Source organism: Corvus brachyrhynchos, unplaced genomic scaffold (genome assembly GCF_000691975.1).
Source record: "Corvus brachyrhynchos isolate BGI_N302 unplaced genomic scaffold, ASM69197v1 scaffold126, whole genome shotgun sequence".
NCBI classification, from domain to species: domain Eukaryota; kingdom Metazoa; phylum Chordata; class Aves; order Passeriformes; family Corvidae; genus Corvus; species Corvus brachyrhynchos.
In genome coordinates, this window is record NW_008239283.1 from 4617259 (window position 1) to 4638124 (window position 20866).

A 20866-nucleotide genomic window follows, 5' to 3' on the forward strand; every position below is an offset into this window, starting at 1 on the left:
TTTATTCCTCCATGCCTGTAACTTACAAAATCATATACAGGGCTGGAGATGGAAGACACCCATGCACTCCATATGGCATTTGTCTATCTGTCAACACAGAAATAAACATTACCACTGATTTCTATTGCAGTTCAGAAGCTTTTAGCTGTAGATAGAAGTTTGATGAGTGAAATCCTTATGACTGAGAGAGACAATGGAAACACTTCCAACATTTCCTGGCTCAGATGGGAGGTAGAGCAGTTTCAGAGAAATGTCAGGCCTGCCATTGCGTGATAACAGAATTCAGACTTGTGTGGGAGCAGTGCTATGCCAACGCTGAGGTCTTTCAAAATCCTACCCTACTTATCTGGTGCTCAAGGCACTCACGTTATTTTAAGGATACCTTGAAAATTTCCACTGGGATCAATAGCCAGTGGTTCAACAAAATAAAAGTTGTGCTCAGGCTTTCAGTTCTGTGTAATTTGGAGTGGTGGTATGGTCTAGGGGACACAGAACCTGAGTAGGATGTCCACTTTGGGGAAGAATCCTCTTCTACTCATGTGACTGGAGCTTGAGGCCTGTTTCATTCCAGCACAGATGTGCAATAGTTGCCTTCATCATGCACAAGATACTTGTGATGCTCCTCATCCTCAGAGAGCTGCCCTTTGGGCAACAGGTCAAGTCGGCTTTGAGTGTGTTTTGGAAAGAGGGGTTTGTGTGGGGATGTGGAAAGACCATGTCTTGTGCAGTTTGGATTTGCCACTAACAAATGCCACAGGGCTGAACTGCCCAGGGCCTGTGGTGGTGAAAGGGTGGTGATGGTGCTGCAGGAGGAGGATTTGCCTGGGTATTTCTGGATTGATAAGCACCTGTGCTGATGAGCAGAAAGAATAAATATAAATTATACATTACATGTCCGTCTTTCTGCTGCTATTATGAAGGATGTTATTACTTTATTTTCCAACTGAAATATTAAAGGGGAATATTGAGCATTCTGCTTCAGCCACCTCACTGCTATAAGTTTTGTACCCGTGCTGTATCCTAAGCAGAACTGAAAACCCCTTGGGGTTTAAAGACCCAGCATTTCCCATCTGTCAGTTATCTTTTAAGTTTATCACATACCCATTTTCACTTCTCTCTCTCTTTTTAATCCATTCCCAATATCTAAATTCTTTGTAGAAGTTTCTGTCTGTCTCCTGGCCCCCCACCCTTGAAGCCATGGGCTCACAGCCGGCTGCAGGGACTCCTCAGGAGTGGACAGCAGCCTGGGACACAGCCCTGAGAAGGCCCACTTCATCTTGGGGACCACCATGGTTCACTGAGGGTGTCGAGGTTTCGGTGTGGCTGGCAGGACACTGCACAGTCTGGGGACAAGCCTGCAGATCAGGGGGAGAGCTGAGGAGAGCAGGCAGCCATGTCTGTTCCTAATGGGAATCCCTGGAGACCGTGGGGAGTAAGCAGCATCTGCAGCTCAGCCAGCCACTAATTTAGTTGAAACCAGGTAAAAGGAAAGATACTCCTGCAAGGATGCAGTGAACAGGAACTGCTGTTGAGCTCTTTTTTTTCTGTTACATATTTTAAATCCACTTTGATATTTTCCCTGTTTCAAAAGACTTGGTGCCTTACCTTAAATCTGAGTGGTTTTAGTTTGTTCAGGAGCCGGGGGCGTGTATGTGTGTTTGGTTACTTTGAAGGCTTTTGGTTGTTTGAGGAACTTGCTGAAAGGAGAAAGTTTAACCTGATCCATTGCAGAGCTTTGAACAGAGTGGTGAGGGAATGAGATGCAGGTAACCCCAAACCTGAAGTTCAAAACTTACGAACAAGTAGGAAAACAAAAAATCTGGGATGTGAGTCAGAGAGAAGCTCTTTGGTTGGTTGGATTATGAGATTGGAGAAAACTGGAAGGCTTGGACAGAGGCACAGAACTCTGCCACAAGGCCAGACAGATTGTGGTCTCCAAACAGACAATCAAAGTCCAGCTGGAGAAAATACCATCTGGTTCGCAGGTGAACAAGAGCTAAAAGAACTGAGAAACCACATGGGAACTGGTTCCTTTGTCTGTGATCAGGTGGTAGCAAGGGCTGAGACAGCTCAAGGAGCTAAAACCCAGAGCACATCCAGGAAATCTGTAACTAAAAATAGAAGTTAGGAGACTTAAACTGGAGACTGCCCAGGAGAGTCAGGAAGTTTCACTGTGTCACAGGTAAGAGCTGGAAGAAAATATCCACCTGAGAATTTTAACCACACTGAAGTAACAACTTAAGCTGAAGATAGAGAAAGATCTGTTATTGATATTTTTCTCTAAGACTAAAAAGAATCCTGCACCTGGTGCACGAGAAAGAAAAAGCTGAAATATAAACCTCAATTGCTGCAGTAAGATTCTGCAGAAACCTTTGGCTACAGCTCTGTAAGACTAAGTCAGTATCAAGCTGAAGGAATTCTTGTGACATACATTTGAAATAACCACCAAGTACTGTCACATCAGCCTGAGGATGATGAGAAGGGAAGGTGATAGCACCTAGCAAAAGGTAGCTGCCAGCCTGTGGAAATCTTGAAGGAAGTAGGTCAGGGGGGAAGGGGTTGAAACTGTCATCTACCTTCTAGTGCTGGAGCAACTACGTGCTACCTGTCCCCTGGAGGGAGAACTGCAGAAAGGGCTGTGCAGAGCATGGGTTAGAGAGAGTATTTATTTATGACAGAACTGGGAGAGGCACAAAGCAGGCAGGTTTGCTGATCACGACTCTGATGCAGGATGGCACAAAGGACGTGCTTGCCTATGAAAGCAATGGTCCTGAGAAAACTAAGAGGGAATTTAGGAGCTTAATTGTCCAGTACTGATGCATCAACCTCATCAGGGTCTGCCCAGCCTGGCCTGGTTGAATCTGTGCTCTGGCTGGGAGTTGCACCAGCAGGGCCAGGTGGGAGAGGGAGGCAGCAGAGCTGTCAGAAACACAACATCAAAAAGTGTTAAAAGCAAGTCTCCTGCAAAAATACAGAGGAAGCTTCCTCCTGCAATCTTGGACATGTGAGCATCTGTGTGCTGTGGGCTGCTCCCTAGTCAGGGAATGATGTTTCCTCCTTTCCATAGGTTCCTCTCTCCCCCTTGCCCAGAAACACACTTGGAAACAAAGCCAAAATAAATAACTGTCCGTTGCAGTTGGATTATATTCCTGGTATTCTCTCAATAGCATAGGAAAAATTGCATATTTTAAGTGTAGGAATGATTTTGGTTCAGGAGGAATAGCAGCAAGAACCTGTGGATCATAAATTCAAGTCCTCAGCTCTTGACCCTGATGCATAATTAATTTTGTAAATTAATCAATTGTGGCTTAAAACTGTTTGTATTTCTCATCCTGTTACTCTACCTGGCAGGCTGGTTCAGAGTCTCACATTTTCAATGATGAAAAACATCCTAATTCCATTCTAAATATATTTCTAACCACTAAATTCCCAACTTGTTTTGTCAATCATTTGCCTTGGGTTGGTGTAGTTTTCTTTCACACTTTACTTTTTCTCACTGATTCTTTTGTGTAAGTCATACCTGGCCTCTTAAACCCATGGTCTCCTAAGTTTAGCAAATTGTTTAGTCTCTTCTCGTGGCACAGACTGTCATTTCAACAGCATCAGAGCAGTCGTTCGTGGAATCCTCTCTGGATGAGCCACTCCTGAACACTTGTAATTGTAGATATCTTCCAGATGGAATTTTGACAGTGCTTTCCACAGTAGCATTAATATTTTATGTTACTTAAGTTCTTATATTTCAAGAACAGATTCTGGTTTCTGAATCCCTCATTTCTTCTTCTGTTTTGCGCTCTGAGAAATTTATCCTTCAGTTAGGACTGGTAGAGATCTGTTCCCCTACACTAAACCAGCATTTTGTCAGGAAACTTAAGGAGCTTTGGTCAAACATGGTTTTCATTTATTTTTCCCCTAAAAAAAAACCCTTAGATTTTTTATAAAACAGAAGCTGAAAGGAACACTTGAGTTTTAAGAAAATTAAATTTTCCATTCAAATGACAGATGTAACAGAAAATTTAATGGCACTATGTGAGATGCTTCAGATGAATAGACAGTAAATAAAATACAAAGGAAAGGGGAAAATAAATGCTCTTAAATAGTGCTTGAAGAATGTAGACTCAGAAGTGATGAGCTTTAGAGACTGATTTTTCAGATTTTAACAGCTTGGTAGTTACATAAGATACAGAGAGTCCTTGGCAAAACAGTCCAGCAAGAAGGCAGAATACACACGTGGGGATAACCATCCTAAAAGTAATCTGGAAGTGCTGGATGTTGGATAGGGTCCAGCTGGGATATTAGAATCATGAGCAAGAGCAGATAACCTTTTGTGGTTACCAGAAGGGGGAAAAATATAGGTCGATGTGTAGAAATAGCCTTTCCTAAAGCTCATAATTTTTCTGCTTCACTTCCAAAATTTGCATGCCCTTTGGAGGCTTTGTTCAGGGAGCAAACCATGGGATCCCAAGCTAAATTTATAGAGGCTCCATTATGTTTGCATTCTTAAAATAGGATTTGTACTAGGTTGTTCTGGCATGTGCTGTCACTGTGCAGAGTATTATAGATCATAGTATAACAATGGCTTTTCAATTAAGGTGCCATTAATTCATGCATCAAAAACTCTCATTCATAAGAAACAAATCTCGATTAGCCTCCTGTACCATATTTGGTTCTTCCTAAAAATGGACAACTGGGATGCAAGTGAAGAAGCAGCAGCTTACAAACTGCAAGAGCACTGGCCATTGAAGCTTTGCAGTGAATTTGACTGTCTGTAAGAAACTAGTTTTATTTTTCCGATATTCCATGAGTACCCAAAGCTTCTAAGATCCTCCCAGGGCTGGTTTTTAGTGATGTGACCACACAGTCTGTTATGTCTGTGGTTCAACTTCATAGCTGTCAGCTCTTACAGACTTTTATTGTAGATGCAAACAGCAAACCCACAGAAGTCTCAACTGTGTTTAACTGAGCTCTTGGTCATGTTGCAAAGATTACTTTATTGCTTTGAAATCTGGGTGCTGATGGGAGGTGTTTCTGATTGCCACAAGAAGTTTTGTGCTCACCTGTCCTTGTCAGGCTGTTCAACAAGATGGGCCTGTGGTCCAAAATAGATTATCTCAGTTTGACTGAAGATTAAAGGACCTATTGAATTTTAGAATTCATCATTTTTTCTGAGCTGGTTTAAGTGATCATAGTAATATGCAACTAGATTATTATATGCAATTATTTTCTTTAATACTATTAGGTCTAAATTGAAAAACTGTGATTTAGTGCTGGTTGAATCTATTCTTTCTCCCATTTTTGTTTGTTTATTAATTTGGAAGAATGTTGTGGAGGACTAGCCTTGGAACTGCATTTGCATAGATAAACATAATAATTAAGAATCCTATTACACCATTAATTTAAAAATGAAATGGTGAACATGTTAAGAAATTAAATCTTTCAGTGAGGACTTTACAGGAATTTATGGCGTGAACCAAAATGATTTGTTCTTTCATGTAAAAGGCATCTGATTAAGGTCAGCCTATGAGCAGAAATGGTTCCAATCTGCAACTGAAAAACTGCACCACTGTCTGCACTAGAGATTAGAGCTGGCTTGGTTTTTATGCACATTTGGTCAACAGATGGTCAAACTATTCTGTGGGCATTCTGGCAGTGTAGAAGTCTGCACATCAATGACAAAAAAACATCACAGGAATAAGTAGAATGTCAGTGTTCATCTGAGTAGAATGAACACCCAGTGTCAGCTTCTTGAAAAGTAGCACAGTGGGCTGACTTGAAAGGAGAAAACCTGGAATAACATCACCTTGTTGTTAAATTAGCCAGTGCCATTCATTCTGGTAAGACTGAAAGGACAAAAAAACTACGAGGCTTGTATAATAAAAGATAATGCTATTGACCTTTGGCCAGAGCAGTTAGCTAATATTTTCTGTCTCACTGGATTGTTACCTTAGAAATAAACAAATATAAAAAAGATATGCTGTGAATAATTCTTCTGCTCAATTTCATTTGGAAAGAATACTACACAAAAGTCATGTTTCTCTAAACACAGCAGAAATAAATAACAGCAGGCAGTTTCTGGTCTGATATGCCCAGGAACACTGGCACGTTCTTCAAGGTCATTGTTTTCATGTACAGTGTTATCTGGCTGTATGATTTAAGGTATTCCTTTCTCTCTCCTGCTTTTGCATCATCCTTATGCCTGTGACACAGCAGTTTTCCCTTCTCCAGCCCCTATTCCATCTGGGCTGTTTTTCCAACTATCCCAAGGGACTGAGACTGCTTAAAAGGAAAGGAGGAGAAAATATGAAAGGGAAATAGAAAAACTATTGCAACATGGCTGAAGGAGAAGTTGTACAGGGATGAGAATCTCTGTAGGACATGGGGATTGGGGAGAAGTATGAGGCCCTTCAGCTGGAACTGTCACTCACCCATTTTTGTTGTGAAACCCAGTGCCTTTGTTGCTGGGTCCATCACTGCTCCTCTGGCTTTTGATCCTTTTCCTCCTCTTACCCATAGCTGAAACCAGCCCTACTCCCAAGCCCACTGTTTGTGGTCAGCCTTGATGACATCTTCCAAGCCCATGGAATTTAATTTCTGATCCACCTTGAATGGGGCCAGTGTTTCTTAGGTGGCTTCCCTTACTCCTGTTGTGGGAAGGAGCAGAACTCCTTATTCTGAGCAGCCTCCATTCAGCAGGGTTAGTGTTATTATCAGTTTAACATTCTTGATGAATGTGTGTGGATTAGAGATGACTTCTGATGGTGTCTATTAACAACTTCTAAAATGGAACTGCAAGCCTTCCTCCTTTCATTGATGGAGCTGAAGTTGATCGCATTGTCCTGAGATGGTGGTACCAGATTGGAGCCTGCACTTTCTTTTTACACCTGTTTGAAAGGGCAGAGAAGGGCAAATGTGTTCAGCAGCTGTGCCCCTATAAACCAAGGCACTGGCACAGACTGCACCCATAACACAGAGAGTAAATACCAGTAATGCCATAGACAGCCTGTCTGAACTGCACAAACCCCACTGCTGGCTCAGAACACAGCTGTGTGTGGGGTTTTTAATCTGACTCTTCCTAAATGGCAATAATCTTATAGTGCTGCTGTTTACACTGTTAACAAGGTGATGTCTTTTGCACACATTTGGTTTTAGTTTTTGTAATGGAGCTCCAATAGGATTTTAACAATACAACTAATTACTGTGCATATTCAAAAGATAAAAGAGTGCCCTTAATGTGTTATTCATAACATGGAGCATGAGAACATTATAAGGCTAGGATTGTCTTTAAATATTAATTTCATGGTAGCCATGGATGCATTAGGCTCTTGTAAAGAACAAAAACACTCAATGCAACTCTTAAATTTTTTCCATGCAGTTGACTTTTATAAATATTTTTATTCTCTAGAATGGAGGAGACAGTGAGAAATCTGCTACAGAGCCAAGGATCCCCAGGCCAGCATGGAGAAGGAACTGTCAATATCATGAAGGTATATCAGGTATTAGTGACTTATTAAGTGTTTTTTTGTGATAGAAAAGTTCTTTAAAACAAAAATCCCACTACTGAGATAGATGTGTCTGGCATTGTTTCCTCTATGTGTTTATTAATTATGAATACTTGTAAGTGGTAGTTGATTCCATCAACATTTTCCCAGGTGTTCTCTCAGCAGAGTTTAAGGGTTTTCACTTTTATTGTCCTTGTGTTATCTGCAGTTGTTGCTCCTCATATTTCACAGGGGACAAAGAAACCAGTTTTGAAACCTTTATTAAAGCACTTAATATTTTAAGTCATATGTTCCAGCATCTCTAGTAAACATAGGTGTTTTTGACAGCTTGACCTTCAGATTGTGATGGATAATTTTACCACTTATGTTCTTATTGGGTGTGGGGATCCCTATCAAGCTTCACAGTTTCATATCCTTGCTTGTGGCAGGTACGTTTTATCACCCTCACTAGGGGTAGAGAGAGAGTTTCTCAGGACAGAATTTAGGAGAGAAAGATTGTAGAGGTTTTTCAAAGGGAACCAGGTCTGTTTATAAGACAGAAGAGTTTTACAAAATGGACTGCTGCATTCTGGAAACAGTGCACCTGAGCTGGTGGGTAACCTTTTAATTTAAGAGTCTGGAAACAGGAGAGAGATACATCTCAGTTAATCAAGTATCAGGCACATGAATTCTTAAAAATATCACTTAATGAAGTCAGTCCTGTGCTGTATGTTTTTAAGCAGAATAAGCATTTTTACAAAGCATAAAATACTGTAATATTATATTAAAGTCTCTACCAGGTAGTGATCCATCAGATAAAACACTCTTCAAAAATTCTAGTTATATTAGTTCGTTCTTACAGCCAGTGTATCAGAAATACAGCAATATAGCTAAACAAAAATGTATATTAAAGAGTATTTATCACTGTAATTAAATTTTCATTTTAAGCTTGGATTGAAGAGAAAGGAATCTTTTAGTTTAACCTTCAATATAATCTAATTTTCTTGTTAAAATGATAGCCTGTAAAATTTAATTTCAGGACAAATTAAATTTTTTGTTGTAGTTACAATAGAACATCGTGCTTTTAGATACCGGTGACAAAGGCATCTCTATTTTATGCACTATCTTTTTGGGGTGCAAAACTGAAACTCAGTTCCCTTCTCTTATTTCAGGGTTTAAATCCATACATCCTGCTCACTCCTGCCACCATACAGTGGTTGTTCTGAAGTGGGTTCGATGTCAGTCTCTCCTTAAGGTGGTTTACTTGGCTGTTCGTAACAGACGTCTGGAATGATTTTATTACCTGCTTTTCTCTATGCTATCTTACTGTGGAAACCCAGTAAGGTGGTACCACAATTAGGTTTCAGCTTCTTTGGGTTTTGTTTTTGCACCCTCGAGAAGAAAAGCAAAAAAATACTGCAATTTTGTTTCATCGAACTGAGGGTTTGGGAGTTCTTTCTTTTTCTTTTGGACACTTCTGTGTAGTTTTTTCACTCTCTTATATTAGTTTCTTAATTTTTGAAAAAAGAGAGAATTTGGGTATGGTCTTGGTTTTTTTTCTCCCTCTGGGCCACACTGATAGAGACATTTGATGTCTCCAGCCAGGCAGGAGAGAGGGCACCATGGTGTGTTTTGTGTGATATTGCCTGGGTTTATTTTCTGACCAGCAAAAGAACAAGGCAGTTCTGCCCAGTTATTGATAGCAAGAACAGTTCTTCATTTTCCTTCAGCCCTAGCAAACAGCCCCCTCCACTTAGCAAACTGGCCCCTTTTGTTCCCTTCTTTCTGGACACAAGGTTTTGTTTGAACCTTCTGGGTGGTACTCAGGGCAAATTCCTCAAACTGGAGCTTTGCTTTCTTACAGAGTGAAGCTGTTTCTGTCCCAAGGCCTTAAAAGACCCATATACCTATTTCTCTGGGATTATTTTAATGCAAAACAGCTCCTTCCTCTCCTGTTCTCTTCTTGTTCCTGGGAACATTTTCACTCATGATATGATTCAGCTTGTTTTTTAGCAATTTTCATTTCTTCCATATCGCCGATATGCAATCTTCTTTGCTTATGAATTTCCTCTCCTAATCCATGACTGAGAAGCAATGGGTTTTCCTTTCCTGGAGGAATAGCTAGGCTGCTGCATCATACACCAGTCTGTGACTGCTAAATCAGGTCAGAAATGCAGAGCATTTGTGTTGTGCTGTAAACTTTGAGGGTTTTTTTTTCCGGAATGTCTTTTTGAGTCATTCATCCCAAATCCCTTTTGTTCACTTTTATGACAAACTTCTGAACAAATGCCTTGTTTTTTGGGAATTTCGAGGAATGGCTGCGTTCACATGCCCTGGGATGGCTCCCTGCTATGTAGGTCAGAGATGGGTTCATTTGGTGTGTGCTTGTTACCCAGTCATACGGTAAAAGCTGTGTGGTGGGATGTGGGCAGCGACTGCATGTCACAGTCACAGCTCATACCTGAAAAGCTCCTCAAAACAGGTACTTGGCAAAGAATCTCTGGTCTTGTGTTTGCAAAGCATTTTAACATTGAGAAACATATTAATGAAACATTAGATGAATCATTAATATGTTGCTGAAACCAGCTATGTGGAAACCATGGACAAAGATACCGTGTAAATACACAATGGATCTTATTTAAGTGCTGTGTCCAAATTTGGGAAGATACATCAATATTGCAACAAAGGCATTTCATTTGTATTCTTCCAAATGTACTCAGGCAGTTTTCTGATATATTTATAAGGGTAATTCACAAATGGGAATAGAACCTGAATGTAAAACCCAGGTAATGTTCCTTAAAAGCACTGATATATTCAGTTTTTTGGGAACATGGTAACCATATTATCAACCTCTATTTGTGAAGGAAGTGTAAATGAAGTTTTGTGTATTATACAGAAATACACATACAGAAACCTGATTGAATGTATAAATACTAGCATTGCTCTGAAAGCCATCCTCTACCATCACCTTATGGAATATATCCTGAATTTCACCTTTTCTCTGTGATTACTGTGATATGATCCAAACTATATGATCAGTTGGTGCAGTAGAGTAAGGGATTTTAGTGCAGATTCACAACTCTCTGAATACAACTCTGTTGTATTTCATAACAAATGGGGACAAATGAGGTGACCTCCAGTGTGACTTATCAATGTGTCCCATATTCTCTGACACTGTGGTGAGTTAGTGTGTGTGAAGCTTTTTGAAGTAAATATCTGAACAGTCATAAAAGATAACTCTGCACAATAAATGTTTTTGATCTATTGAACATTGTCTACATATTTGTTTTTCACAAATCTAATTATTGTTCTGGGATGTATGAAATTGAGTTCTTATTATAATACCAGTATGCCTGACTCCAGAATAAATATTCTTGCTAATGAACTTCAAATGTTGCATAGTGATAATGTTAGAATAATAACAATAAGAAAGTGGGGCCTAAAGCATGCGGTGTTATTGCAATATTTTGTTAGATCTTGCCAGTATTCTCTCTTAAAGCAAAATATTCTAACTCTTTCACGGAGCTAGATGCCCTATGGGATTTTAATTTGCTGGATTTACAGATGAGTTATGTGATTTCTTTTGGGTAAATGAATTAAGAAGCGGGATTGTAAATAAAATTCTCTTTTGTTATTGTTTTACATAATAATAGAGGGAAAATTTATAATGAATGTTTGCATAAATGTAGACAAGAATGCATGTTATTTGAATGGCCATTAACCCTCATATTTATTAAAGTTTACTTGACTAAAAGGCTCTAGTATGTATGAGCTTTATGGTGTTTCCAAGAGACATTGGCCACCTAAAAGTGAGATCATGAAAGGCCAAACCAAGAGCTCATGTATTACCCAGAAATAATTGTATGCAGTTCTTGAACCCCAGACATTAAAACAAGCACCCCACAGACTTTCCATCCTAAGTTTGCCCTTGAGATTTGGGTATCAAAAAACTTTCCTGTTTGGTCACAGTACTGGATACTCTAAGTAGAGTCTTACCTGATTACAGATCACTCAAAGACTTTAAGGGGTTTTTAACTCATTTTGACTCTATGTCAGTGTACAGTGATAGAAATAGATGAGGAAGAGAATTTATTGTAAGTTCACAATTTTTTAAAATTCTGGAATTGTCAACATGGGCACTTAAGCTCAGGACAGACATGGTGCAGTCACACTGGGGAGGTGGAAACATACACAAGTGATACAGGCACACTTCAGGTGGCATTGTTGGCCACATCAACCCAATTTTTTGTCTGCATGCTTTTGTGATGATACTCAAATGTGGAACAGTTGTTGTGGCTGTCACTTCTAATTTGCACAGCCATTGGTGTCAACAGCTCTTTCAGGAGAAGAAAAAATGTAACTATTGGCAATCTAATTTTGTCTTAACGCAAAATTATACAAGCTTATTGTTCAGGCCATTGCTATGTAACATTTTATAGATGGGGCATGGCCATGAATTGAAAAAAAGGCACTAGTTGAATTCCCTAGCTAAAATCCACATAGGATTTTTAATGCTAACTTCTATTGCAGAAAGAGGATATATATCCTTAAAATTAAACATCTGTCTCTGGAGTGGAAGTGCCTATAGGGGACTTCATGAACCAAGCCTCCTAAGCTACTAAGGAGTACGTTACTAGGCAAATATTAATAGCTTTGTGTCTCACAGAGAAGGACAGAGAGGAGCCATCCGCACTCTTGGGAGCTCCACTGGAAATCCTGGGCTGTCAAGGACACAAGCATTTGCTCTTGGACTGCTTTTCCATGCAGAGAAATCTGGGGCTAGCTCAGTAACAACTAATACCTTGTGGCTTTTTGTAGATTTCCACCACTATGCAAAGATTTTACCACTATGCAAAGATTTTGATAAATATTTAACAAAAATGAGGTTGGATTCTCTACCCCCAAAAGAGGGTGATGGTGTTCCTGAGACACTGTTCAAAATTTTCAATTTTGCTGCAAAGAGTTTTCCCTCTTTGGTTGTTTGGTTGTGATACAGAAACACAGCAATGGAGTTGTGTTTAACACAGCAAAATCTCATAACTGGAATGTGCCGTTTGTGAGCCTGTTGCTCAGAAAACAAGCACTTCTTTCCTTCCCAGAATCATGAGTCACAACATTTTTTGTGTTGGAAGAGACCTTAAAGATCATCTCGTTCCAACCCCCTGCCATGGGCAGGGACACCTTCCACTAGACCATCCAACCTGGCCTTGGCTACATCTCAAAACAAAGAAAATTGCAAAATTAAAGAGGAAGCAGAACAAGGATGTCCTGTATTTACACAAGAGTTATCCATGTGTTTGAATAGTCTTTGATTATATCTAATCACCCACAGTTTTTGCCTGACTGGCCACCTTTCTTGCCATCAGGGGTTTGGTTTGAGAATGCAATGCCAATCCTTCAAGCACTGAGTTTGCAGAAGGATAGATGAGGCCTCCAGATCCAGATCTACATTTTCACAGTGTATGGGTGCCATTATAGTAGCACTTTAATCCAACACACATCCTCTAGATACCTACAGTATCAAGAGGTAAAGATTGACTGACTCGATGGTATTATGTTGTATTATACTGACTGTAATTCTAGTTTACATTTCCCTCTACAATACAGTGTTTCTATCTTTGGCTGTATCTTCTAATTTTGGGAATGAGGCCACAAAAGTCACCCACTGCCTGAACATGAGTGTTTCACTTTCCCAGATGAATGAACTTATATATGGTCAAGTGACTTGCTCTCTCCCTACTTCCCCATCTCCATGTAAGATACTGTTCAGTTGGAACTTTGATATTATTTCCTCGATATTTTCAAACCAGCAGAAAGCAATGCTAGTTATTAAATTTTAAAAAGTTAAAAAATATCTAAAGTTTTGTTTATTTTCTGAGGCAAAAAAAAAAAGGGAGATTATGCTGAATTCATACTCATTCTGTCTTTGAAAACTATTTTAACAAAAGAACTCACTTAGCACTACACCAGTAAATTTTGGAAAGAAAGTACTCTTCTGATCAGGAAAAGTTAAGAGAGTTAATCTGAATTATAATAACGTATTTGAAAAGTTGAAGTTTTGATCTAATCTGGAATGATTGTTCCTACATTTTATTTCTATATGAATATGAATTCTGATCTTCTTTCAGAAATTCTCCTGACAAGGCTGAGAGACATGAAACTGTTCTCTGGCACTTGCAAAAAAATTGCCTGGTAATGGAATAATACACCAATTTTCTTTTTTTCCTTATCCCACAAGTAACTTCTTAGGTCAGTTTCAATTGTGCTTATGGTGAGAACTTGTCAGTTAATACATTGCTCTCTTTCCAGAATACTGTGGAAGGAAAATTGGCTTATTTCTAGAAATTTAAATCCAGAAGAATTTTGTTGCCGTAATTGCTGTTACATAAAATTTACTGAATTTGAATTTCAGAATAGTTTGACTTATTTCTACTTCAGTCAAAGGAAGGTATTTTAATACTGTAGCTTCAGTCAAGTGTAGTTACTATAATACGTACAAACCCCTTCCCAAAGTTTAAATGCTACCTGTAGGTTTCCTGGAAGGAAAGATTATTACTTTGAGTATGGTACTATAATGAGCCAATTTCTAAGAGAATACGTGCATAAAACATCACACTGAATATTATTCTTCTATTTCCTTATATGCATATATGAAGAAGGAATAGCTTCTTAGAAGAGTCCTTTTTTCCTGCTGGTAACTTTGCTTATCAATGTAACTGGTGTTTTTCATTTTGAGAAGAACCAGGAACACAGTGAGCTCCTGGGCACTGCCCTGCCACTGCTGGGCCTGAAACCTGGCGTGGAAGGGTCACCTCCAGAATGGTCAGTCTTTGATTCTGGGTCTGACAATGCCAGAGGTGGCAGTGCTGTTGGTAGTGGGAACATCCTTTCACTAAGGACAGGAGCTGGTCCTGGGCTGGGAACCTGGGGCTAAGAAACTCCATCTCCTCTCAGTGGTCTGAGGAGTACACTTCATCCTCAAGTGCACTCTGAAGGTTTTCTGCTTTTACTCTCCTTTCTGATCTGAACTTTTTCAAAAATATGTTTCTGATGCATGGAACGGCCAATAAAAACATCATCGGGAAATTTATTAATGCTCCCTCAGAACTGCTCAGCAGGGATGGTAGCTTGCGCTGGTGAGGAGTGTTCTGAGTGGAGAATAATGTGGAGTACATTTAGATTGATACGCGGGTGGAGGAAGGCACATATCAGAAATGTAAAGTATGTACTTGGTCCTCTTATCCATCACAAGTATTTAATCTAGGGAACGTTGCTGCTCGCTCTGCTTACTTTGTAAGTGAAATCCACAGATGAAAAAGAACAATCTAATATGTTTTCCTGACAAGGGTAATGTTAAATCATGAACGATTTGGGATGTTTCTGTAAACTTTTGTGATATGTTGCATTCCTTTGTTTTCCTTCAGTTTTGGTCAGCTTGTTCTGAACAAAAGCTGTTCACTAAACAAAAATATATTATTATTACACTTACTGATGTGCTATCTAAAGCAAGCTGTATTTTAGTCTCTCCTTCCACTGGGAGGAAAAGAAAGCAAGAGAAAACAGCTGAATATATAGATAAAAGCAAGGAAGGTAAAGCAGAAGTCGTATTTGTAGCCTTATACTCACAGATAATTTCAATTGCATGTAATTTTAGTTGCATGTAATTTTTTTTTTATATTTTAACTTGTTTGCTCAGTTACAGTTTGGTTTGTGTTTTTTCCAGACCTGGGTTATTGTATTTAGTGGGATTCCCTTTAACAAATAAAGAATTTTTTTTTTTTTTTTTTTTTTTTTTAAGTTGCATATTGGAAAGAGATATTCAGATCACAGTGGTTACTCCTGTACTGAGAATCATGCAGGACACACTTTGAGAATTCATCATTTACTTCACATTGCTCAGACTTAACATATGTGTCTTCTACACATCTCAGGTTTTGCTAAAAGGAATAGGTTGTAAAGCATATCAGAAGATACTGCCAATTTTCAAAGGGTATTTTTAGCAAAAAAGAGGTCATGATGTGGGAGAAAGAGGAGCAAGGTGCCACTGGAAAACAAACTTAACCTTGTTGGAATGTTAAGTCTGTAGTCCTTGGAGCAACTTCTGCCATTTTACAGCTTGTGCAGTCAGACTGAGCTATTTGTGCATAGCTTGAGGCTGTATTTTTTAATGAAAGTACAAATAAACCCTCATCTACTGTTTTTATCCTTATCAACAGTCTAGAAATTCTCATTTCATACTGCTCACAGGGAATAGTGCTGAACACTAGGAGGTCTGCAGTGGAAACAGCACTGAAAAGACATCATCTAAGAATGCATCAAGATTATAGATTATAGAATGGCCTTGCAAGGAAAAACTTTCACAATTTATAAATACACTGTTGTGGTTTGACTGCAGCTTCCAGCCAAGCCCCACACCTGAATCCAGCAGGATGGGGAGAAGAGAATCAGGAGGGTAAAAGTGAGAAAACTCATGGATTGAGATAAGAATAGTTTAGTAATTGAAATATTATAACGAAACAACAGCAACAAATTGTAATGGAAAGGAAAATAGCAAAGAGAAATAAACCCCAAGAAAGAGACGTGATGCAAATGTAAACAACAGCTCACTCCCCACTGCCTGATGTCCAGCCAGTCCCTGAGCAGTGGACCCTGGCCAGCCTTCCCCCTCTGTATTGCTGAGCAGGATGACCTATGGTCTGGGACATCCCTTGGGTCACTTGGGGTCAGCTGTCCCTGCTGTGTTCCCTCCCAACTCCTCGTGCACCCCCAGCCCCTCGCGGGTGGGGTGAGGAGCACAAAAGGCCTTGGGTCCATGTAGGCACCGCTCAGTGGTAATGAAATATCTTGGTGTTGTCAACACTGCAGCACAAATCCAAAACACATAGCAGCTACTGTGAGAGAAAATAACTGTACCCCAGCCAAAAGCAGTGCAAACAAAATCTATTCTGTGTATGGATCTGTAAACTGTAGTTTGGGTGTGGAGGGAAGGCTCTGCCTTGATTATAGAAAAAGTGTTACAAGTGTGGTGTATTTTACTCAGATCACCACATTCAATCACTGAAATCTAAGATAAGTGTTCAGGAAATATCTCATTTAGAAGGTCCTGTGGAAGCTCTGGACACACCACAGGAAGCACTAAGTTTTTTGAGGTGCTGAATTATCAGCATAGTTTGGGCTCCACATAGACTGGATTCTTGGATGCCTGTTACCACTGCCTCTCTATAAGAACAATTAATAGCTACATCATGAATCTTTCTGATTTTTTTTCCTCAAATAAGTGGTTATGAGCAGTCATAAGCACTGTTTAATTATATATCCTACATACATTTTATTCTTGGTCGATTAATGTGTGATTAAAATGTGTTTTTGGAAAATTGCAGGCATGACTCTCAGAAGAATTTGAATTTGTTACCATTATAAAATCTTGTCTCTAATAAATTTCAGAAGTTGAAGAATTAAAAGGAATTCAGAAAAGAAGATCCCACTCAGGCATCACAATCTGACACCCCAAATTGAAATAGAGATCTTTTGTGTCTGAGGGATCCTTACTGCATTGCATCTGAAAAACTTCACTTCTCTGAAGGACTTGTGTTTATCACATGGAAATGATCTTTAGATTCTGCAAGCAAAGATGTCACCTCTAATTATTACTTATCACTTTCCAGACAAGCAATTCATGTCATCCAAGAGTCATTGGGAAAATCAGCATTTCAAAGATGTTGATCTTTTTTAATTCTTGTTTGGTTCGATCAGATTTTTGTCACATGTGCTTGTGAAGGATTGCTTGTTTATAATCAGTGCTCTGGATCTCAGATCCAGTTATATCAGTACTAGATTATGCTATCTTGTATTATTTTAGCCACTTGTCCAGTGCCTAATCCTGGTTTTTATGGTAAAAAAGAAATTCTAAAATAATTTTTCCCAGCTACTTTTTCTTTTCTTTGTGTTTTCTGACATTTACTCTTCTTGGTTTGAAATTTTACAGCTGCAAATTGAAATATTTTAAAGTGAGATCTCTTTTTTCCTCTTTTTCCGTGTGTATATGTGTGTAGTGTCATTCTCAGAAAGCATCTTAGAAAGAAGAAAGGGAAAAGGACAGACAACTGATGGTACTGCCAATAAAACTTTCAAAGTAACGTAATTTCTGAAATAATAATGGTTAAGAAGTAGCTGGCTAAGTATCCCTTTGACACTTTTCCTTGGAAAGGTGACAATTCTTAGAGGAAAGACATCCCAATGACTAAGTGTTAGGGTTAGCAGCCTATTGCCTTTCTTGGGATGAAGAAAGAGGTAATTTCTGAAATAGGCAATTTGTTCTCTTATCTTTTGAAAGCTTCCCTATGATCTTTTCTATCACTATAGTTACTCCCTGTTTATCAACAGTGAAAACACTTTCTTGTTCAGTATTCTGAAAGCTAGGTGGAGGAGACAGGAGAGAAAATTAGCTTCACATTCCACAAACTCCAGTAAATTATCATCTGCAATTTCAGGTGAATTTCCTGCTCTCTTAATTTATTATTCTTACTTTATTTATTAGTGGGAAGAGGGTATATTATACTGCTCTTTCCTAGTTCAGCTAACTGAAATCCAGCTTTCTGATAAGTCTCAGTCAGGCCACTGCATTGTACAGCTTCATAGATCAATTTCTTTAGTGATTTATATCTTTTCATTGATCCTGGAGAGCTTGCCATTCCTAGGCTGCAGGGGCTGTTTCCATCCCCTGTTTTCTATTGGCCACAGGGCCCAGAGTGTTTCATCAAAGGGTTCATCATCAGTGGACTGCTTGTTTGATTTATGGAGCAAACTGAATACTAAGAAATAATGGTCAGGGCAGGATTTCATTTAAGATTTGCAAAATACTGTTGGTTTCAAAAGAGCAATGACAGCTTAAGCCAGCCTGAGAAGCTTACACAATGTGGGACTTGATTGTAATTTTCTCATTAATTTCTGTGAGAATGGGTCTACAGTGATTAGCATAATCCTAATTTCAGTAAGATTTGAATTTTTAATATTTTTATTGTGTCTTTGTTAACACAGAGCATTAGAGAAGCAGATTTACTGCAGAATTCTCATCAGGCTGCTGTGTTTGCATCCTCTCATGGTACAGGCATGTACCTTAAACTCATTGGTCTGGGGACACCCGGAGCAGAGTTATGGCTTTTTTTTTTTTTTCCCCCTTAACTCTTTTACTTCCAGAACACCATTTCCATCTGTTGCCTTTTCCCAGAAATTAAACTGCACTGAGCAGCAGGACAGCACTTGCTCTACCTTTGCTGGACTTTGCACCTGGGGAGGGTTTTGTTATTCAGCTTGAACACAGCCTGCCTGTGACTGTGCAATATGTGAGGCATGAGCAGAGACTGTTCAGGGGTGGCAAAAGATGCTCTTTATTTGAGGTAACACAGGAAGTGTAGGACTTTAGAGAAAAAGGGAGTAAGATGCTTTACACCATTGTTTGCTGCCTTCAGCACGCTCACTCCAGAGCTCTCTGTGGGATTTGACCAGCATCCCACAGGAGAAGCACATTTCCTCTCGCAGATGTCTGCCCCTTCCTTCCTCCCCCAAAAGCCAGCTGCCTTTGATATTAACAGATGTTGCACACTCAAGAGGCCTCTGTCATTCCAAAAGCCTTTGTCATCCTCCCTCTTTAAGGACTTGACTTCTAGCACAAAGGGTGCTTTACAAATACCTGTTTTGTTTGCTTTCTGGAGTGTGGATTTTCCACTCTACCCTCACTAGACATCACCCAGGTGGAAATGGTGAATGTGATGGGGCAGTGTCCTCAGCAAATGGCATGCCTAAGCACAATTTCTAAGGTTAGAAGAATTTTCCTCTGTTCTGCACCTTTTCCATGGCTGGAATGCTGAAACTCATTTATTATTACTCAGTAATAAACTACATTTCAAAATATGTGTGCTGTACTTCAGCACTCAGGCAGGGGTAACAGTAGTTAGTCTTGTGAGGTATTCAAATGCAAATTGAAGTAAAACAGGATGTGTGTTCCTAATTATGCCACTAGTGTGCAAAGTTCATCTAATTTTGTAATTAGATGATGAACAGGTTACTTCTTTGTGTGGCTGGGATTTACTCTGTGAGAAGTTGCATTACTCCCCTTTCTCTGATGAAATGTCACAACCTGTGCTTTCTTCTACCTGTCCTTTGAAATTGCTGCCCTGAGTTTGTGCAGGAAAGGTGACCCTGTGCATATGTTTGTGTTCTCTTTTATTGTTAGACACATGCAATTCGTGTCACATTCCCTCCTAAAAATAATAGTTTGTATTTGAATTGCATGAGAGATACACCTTTGTCATTTCTTTCCCCTGAGTTCATTGAAGTGTTTTATGTCAATGCACTCCTTGGGGCAACTTGAAGCAAAAACGGTTTAATGGCTCTTTTACCGATACCTGATTGTTGCATCAGTGAGAAGCAAGCACAAAAAAATAAAGCCCAAGTACTATATTTATGGTTCCTTCTGATCAGGGTAGCACTAATGTTGGAAACCTGATGGAATGGCTCTTTGACATCTATGTTTTGGGGCTCAGAATGAGATCTTTGCTTCGCAGTTCACTAATTAAGCCCATATCATATAAAATTAATTCTTGATTAAAGTTTTAACATAGTAGTAGTCAATTTCTAAGCTAGTTAATATTTAAAAAAGACATTGTTGTGAATGTGATCCAGACTGCTGATTTTTAATTGAGTTACATTTATGGATTTAGTTAAGGTAATGCCTTGCTGTTAACTCTCAAACAAAATTGTATTTGCACAGTTATTCAAGCTGGATCAGTTCTTCATGAAAATGCACACTTTTATGCTTAGACAGGGTGCATATTGTGTAGCAGTTATGGGGAAAGCATCTCGCTTTTGGGTAACTCAAAGATCATGAATGTGTGAGCTTTTGTACATAAGAATTAACAGAAAGGCACATGAAGAAGACTAGATGCTCACTGAAGGAATTCTCTAGATTTTTTTTGACACCCGGTATTTAATGTTGATTTACCTCACATTTTCCATTCTCATGAGTTGTCACACTGCATCTGCTCATACAATTAGGGCAGGTGGTTTGCAAGGTAGAGCCTGTGCCTCCCAGGTTGTGCTCCAATGATGGTTCACTCTCTACATCTGTGGAGTTCTCTTTTTTCCCCTTTTGCTTTCCTTGTCATTTTGGGCAATGTTTTACATTGCCTGCTTGTAGTCTTTATGTTTTGCTTGCTTTATCTCACTCTCTCTGTGAACAGAGAGCATGGACAGATTATTAACAGAGTTAGCAGGATTCACTGTTCAATCCTATCATTTTTACAGACATCTTGTAAAACAGCAGCCACAGTCCACTCAGAAGCTGCAACTGATAACAACTCAGGCTGACTAACCAGAAATAGACTGGAGTACTT

At 39.3% G+C, this 20866-nt stretch overlaps 1 protein-coding gene across 9 annotated transcripts in view; it reads left to right on the forward strand.

Annotated features, from left to right (window-relative positions):
* Positions 1-20866, forward strand: part of NCKAP5 (NCK associated protein 5) — a 380374-nt gene that overhangs the window by 242100 nt on the left and 117408 nt on the right. For 8 of the 9 annotated variants that reach the window (XR_001863945.1, XM_017740231.1, XM_017740229.1 and 5 more), the window contains one exon: positions 7400-7490. Coding sequence is in view for 8 of the 9 variants with exons in the window: in XM_017740231.1 (XP_017595720.1) it covers positions 7400-7490 (91 nt within the window). In the remaining variant the exon portion in view is untranslated. The remainder of the gene's footprint in view (positions 1-7399; positions 7491-20866) is intronic. The other variant, XM_017740232.1, reaches the window with a different exon arrangement.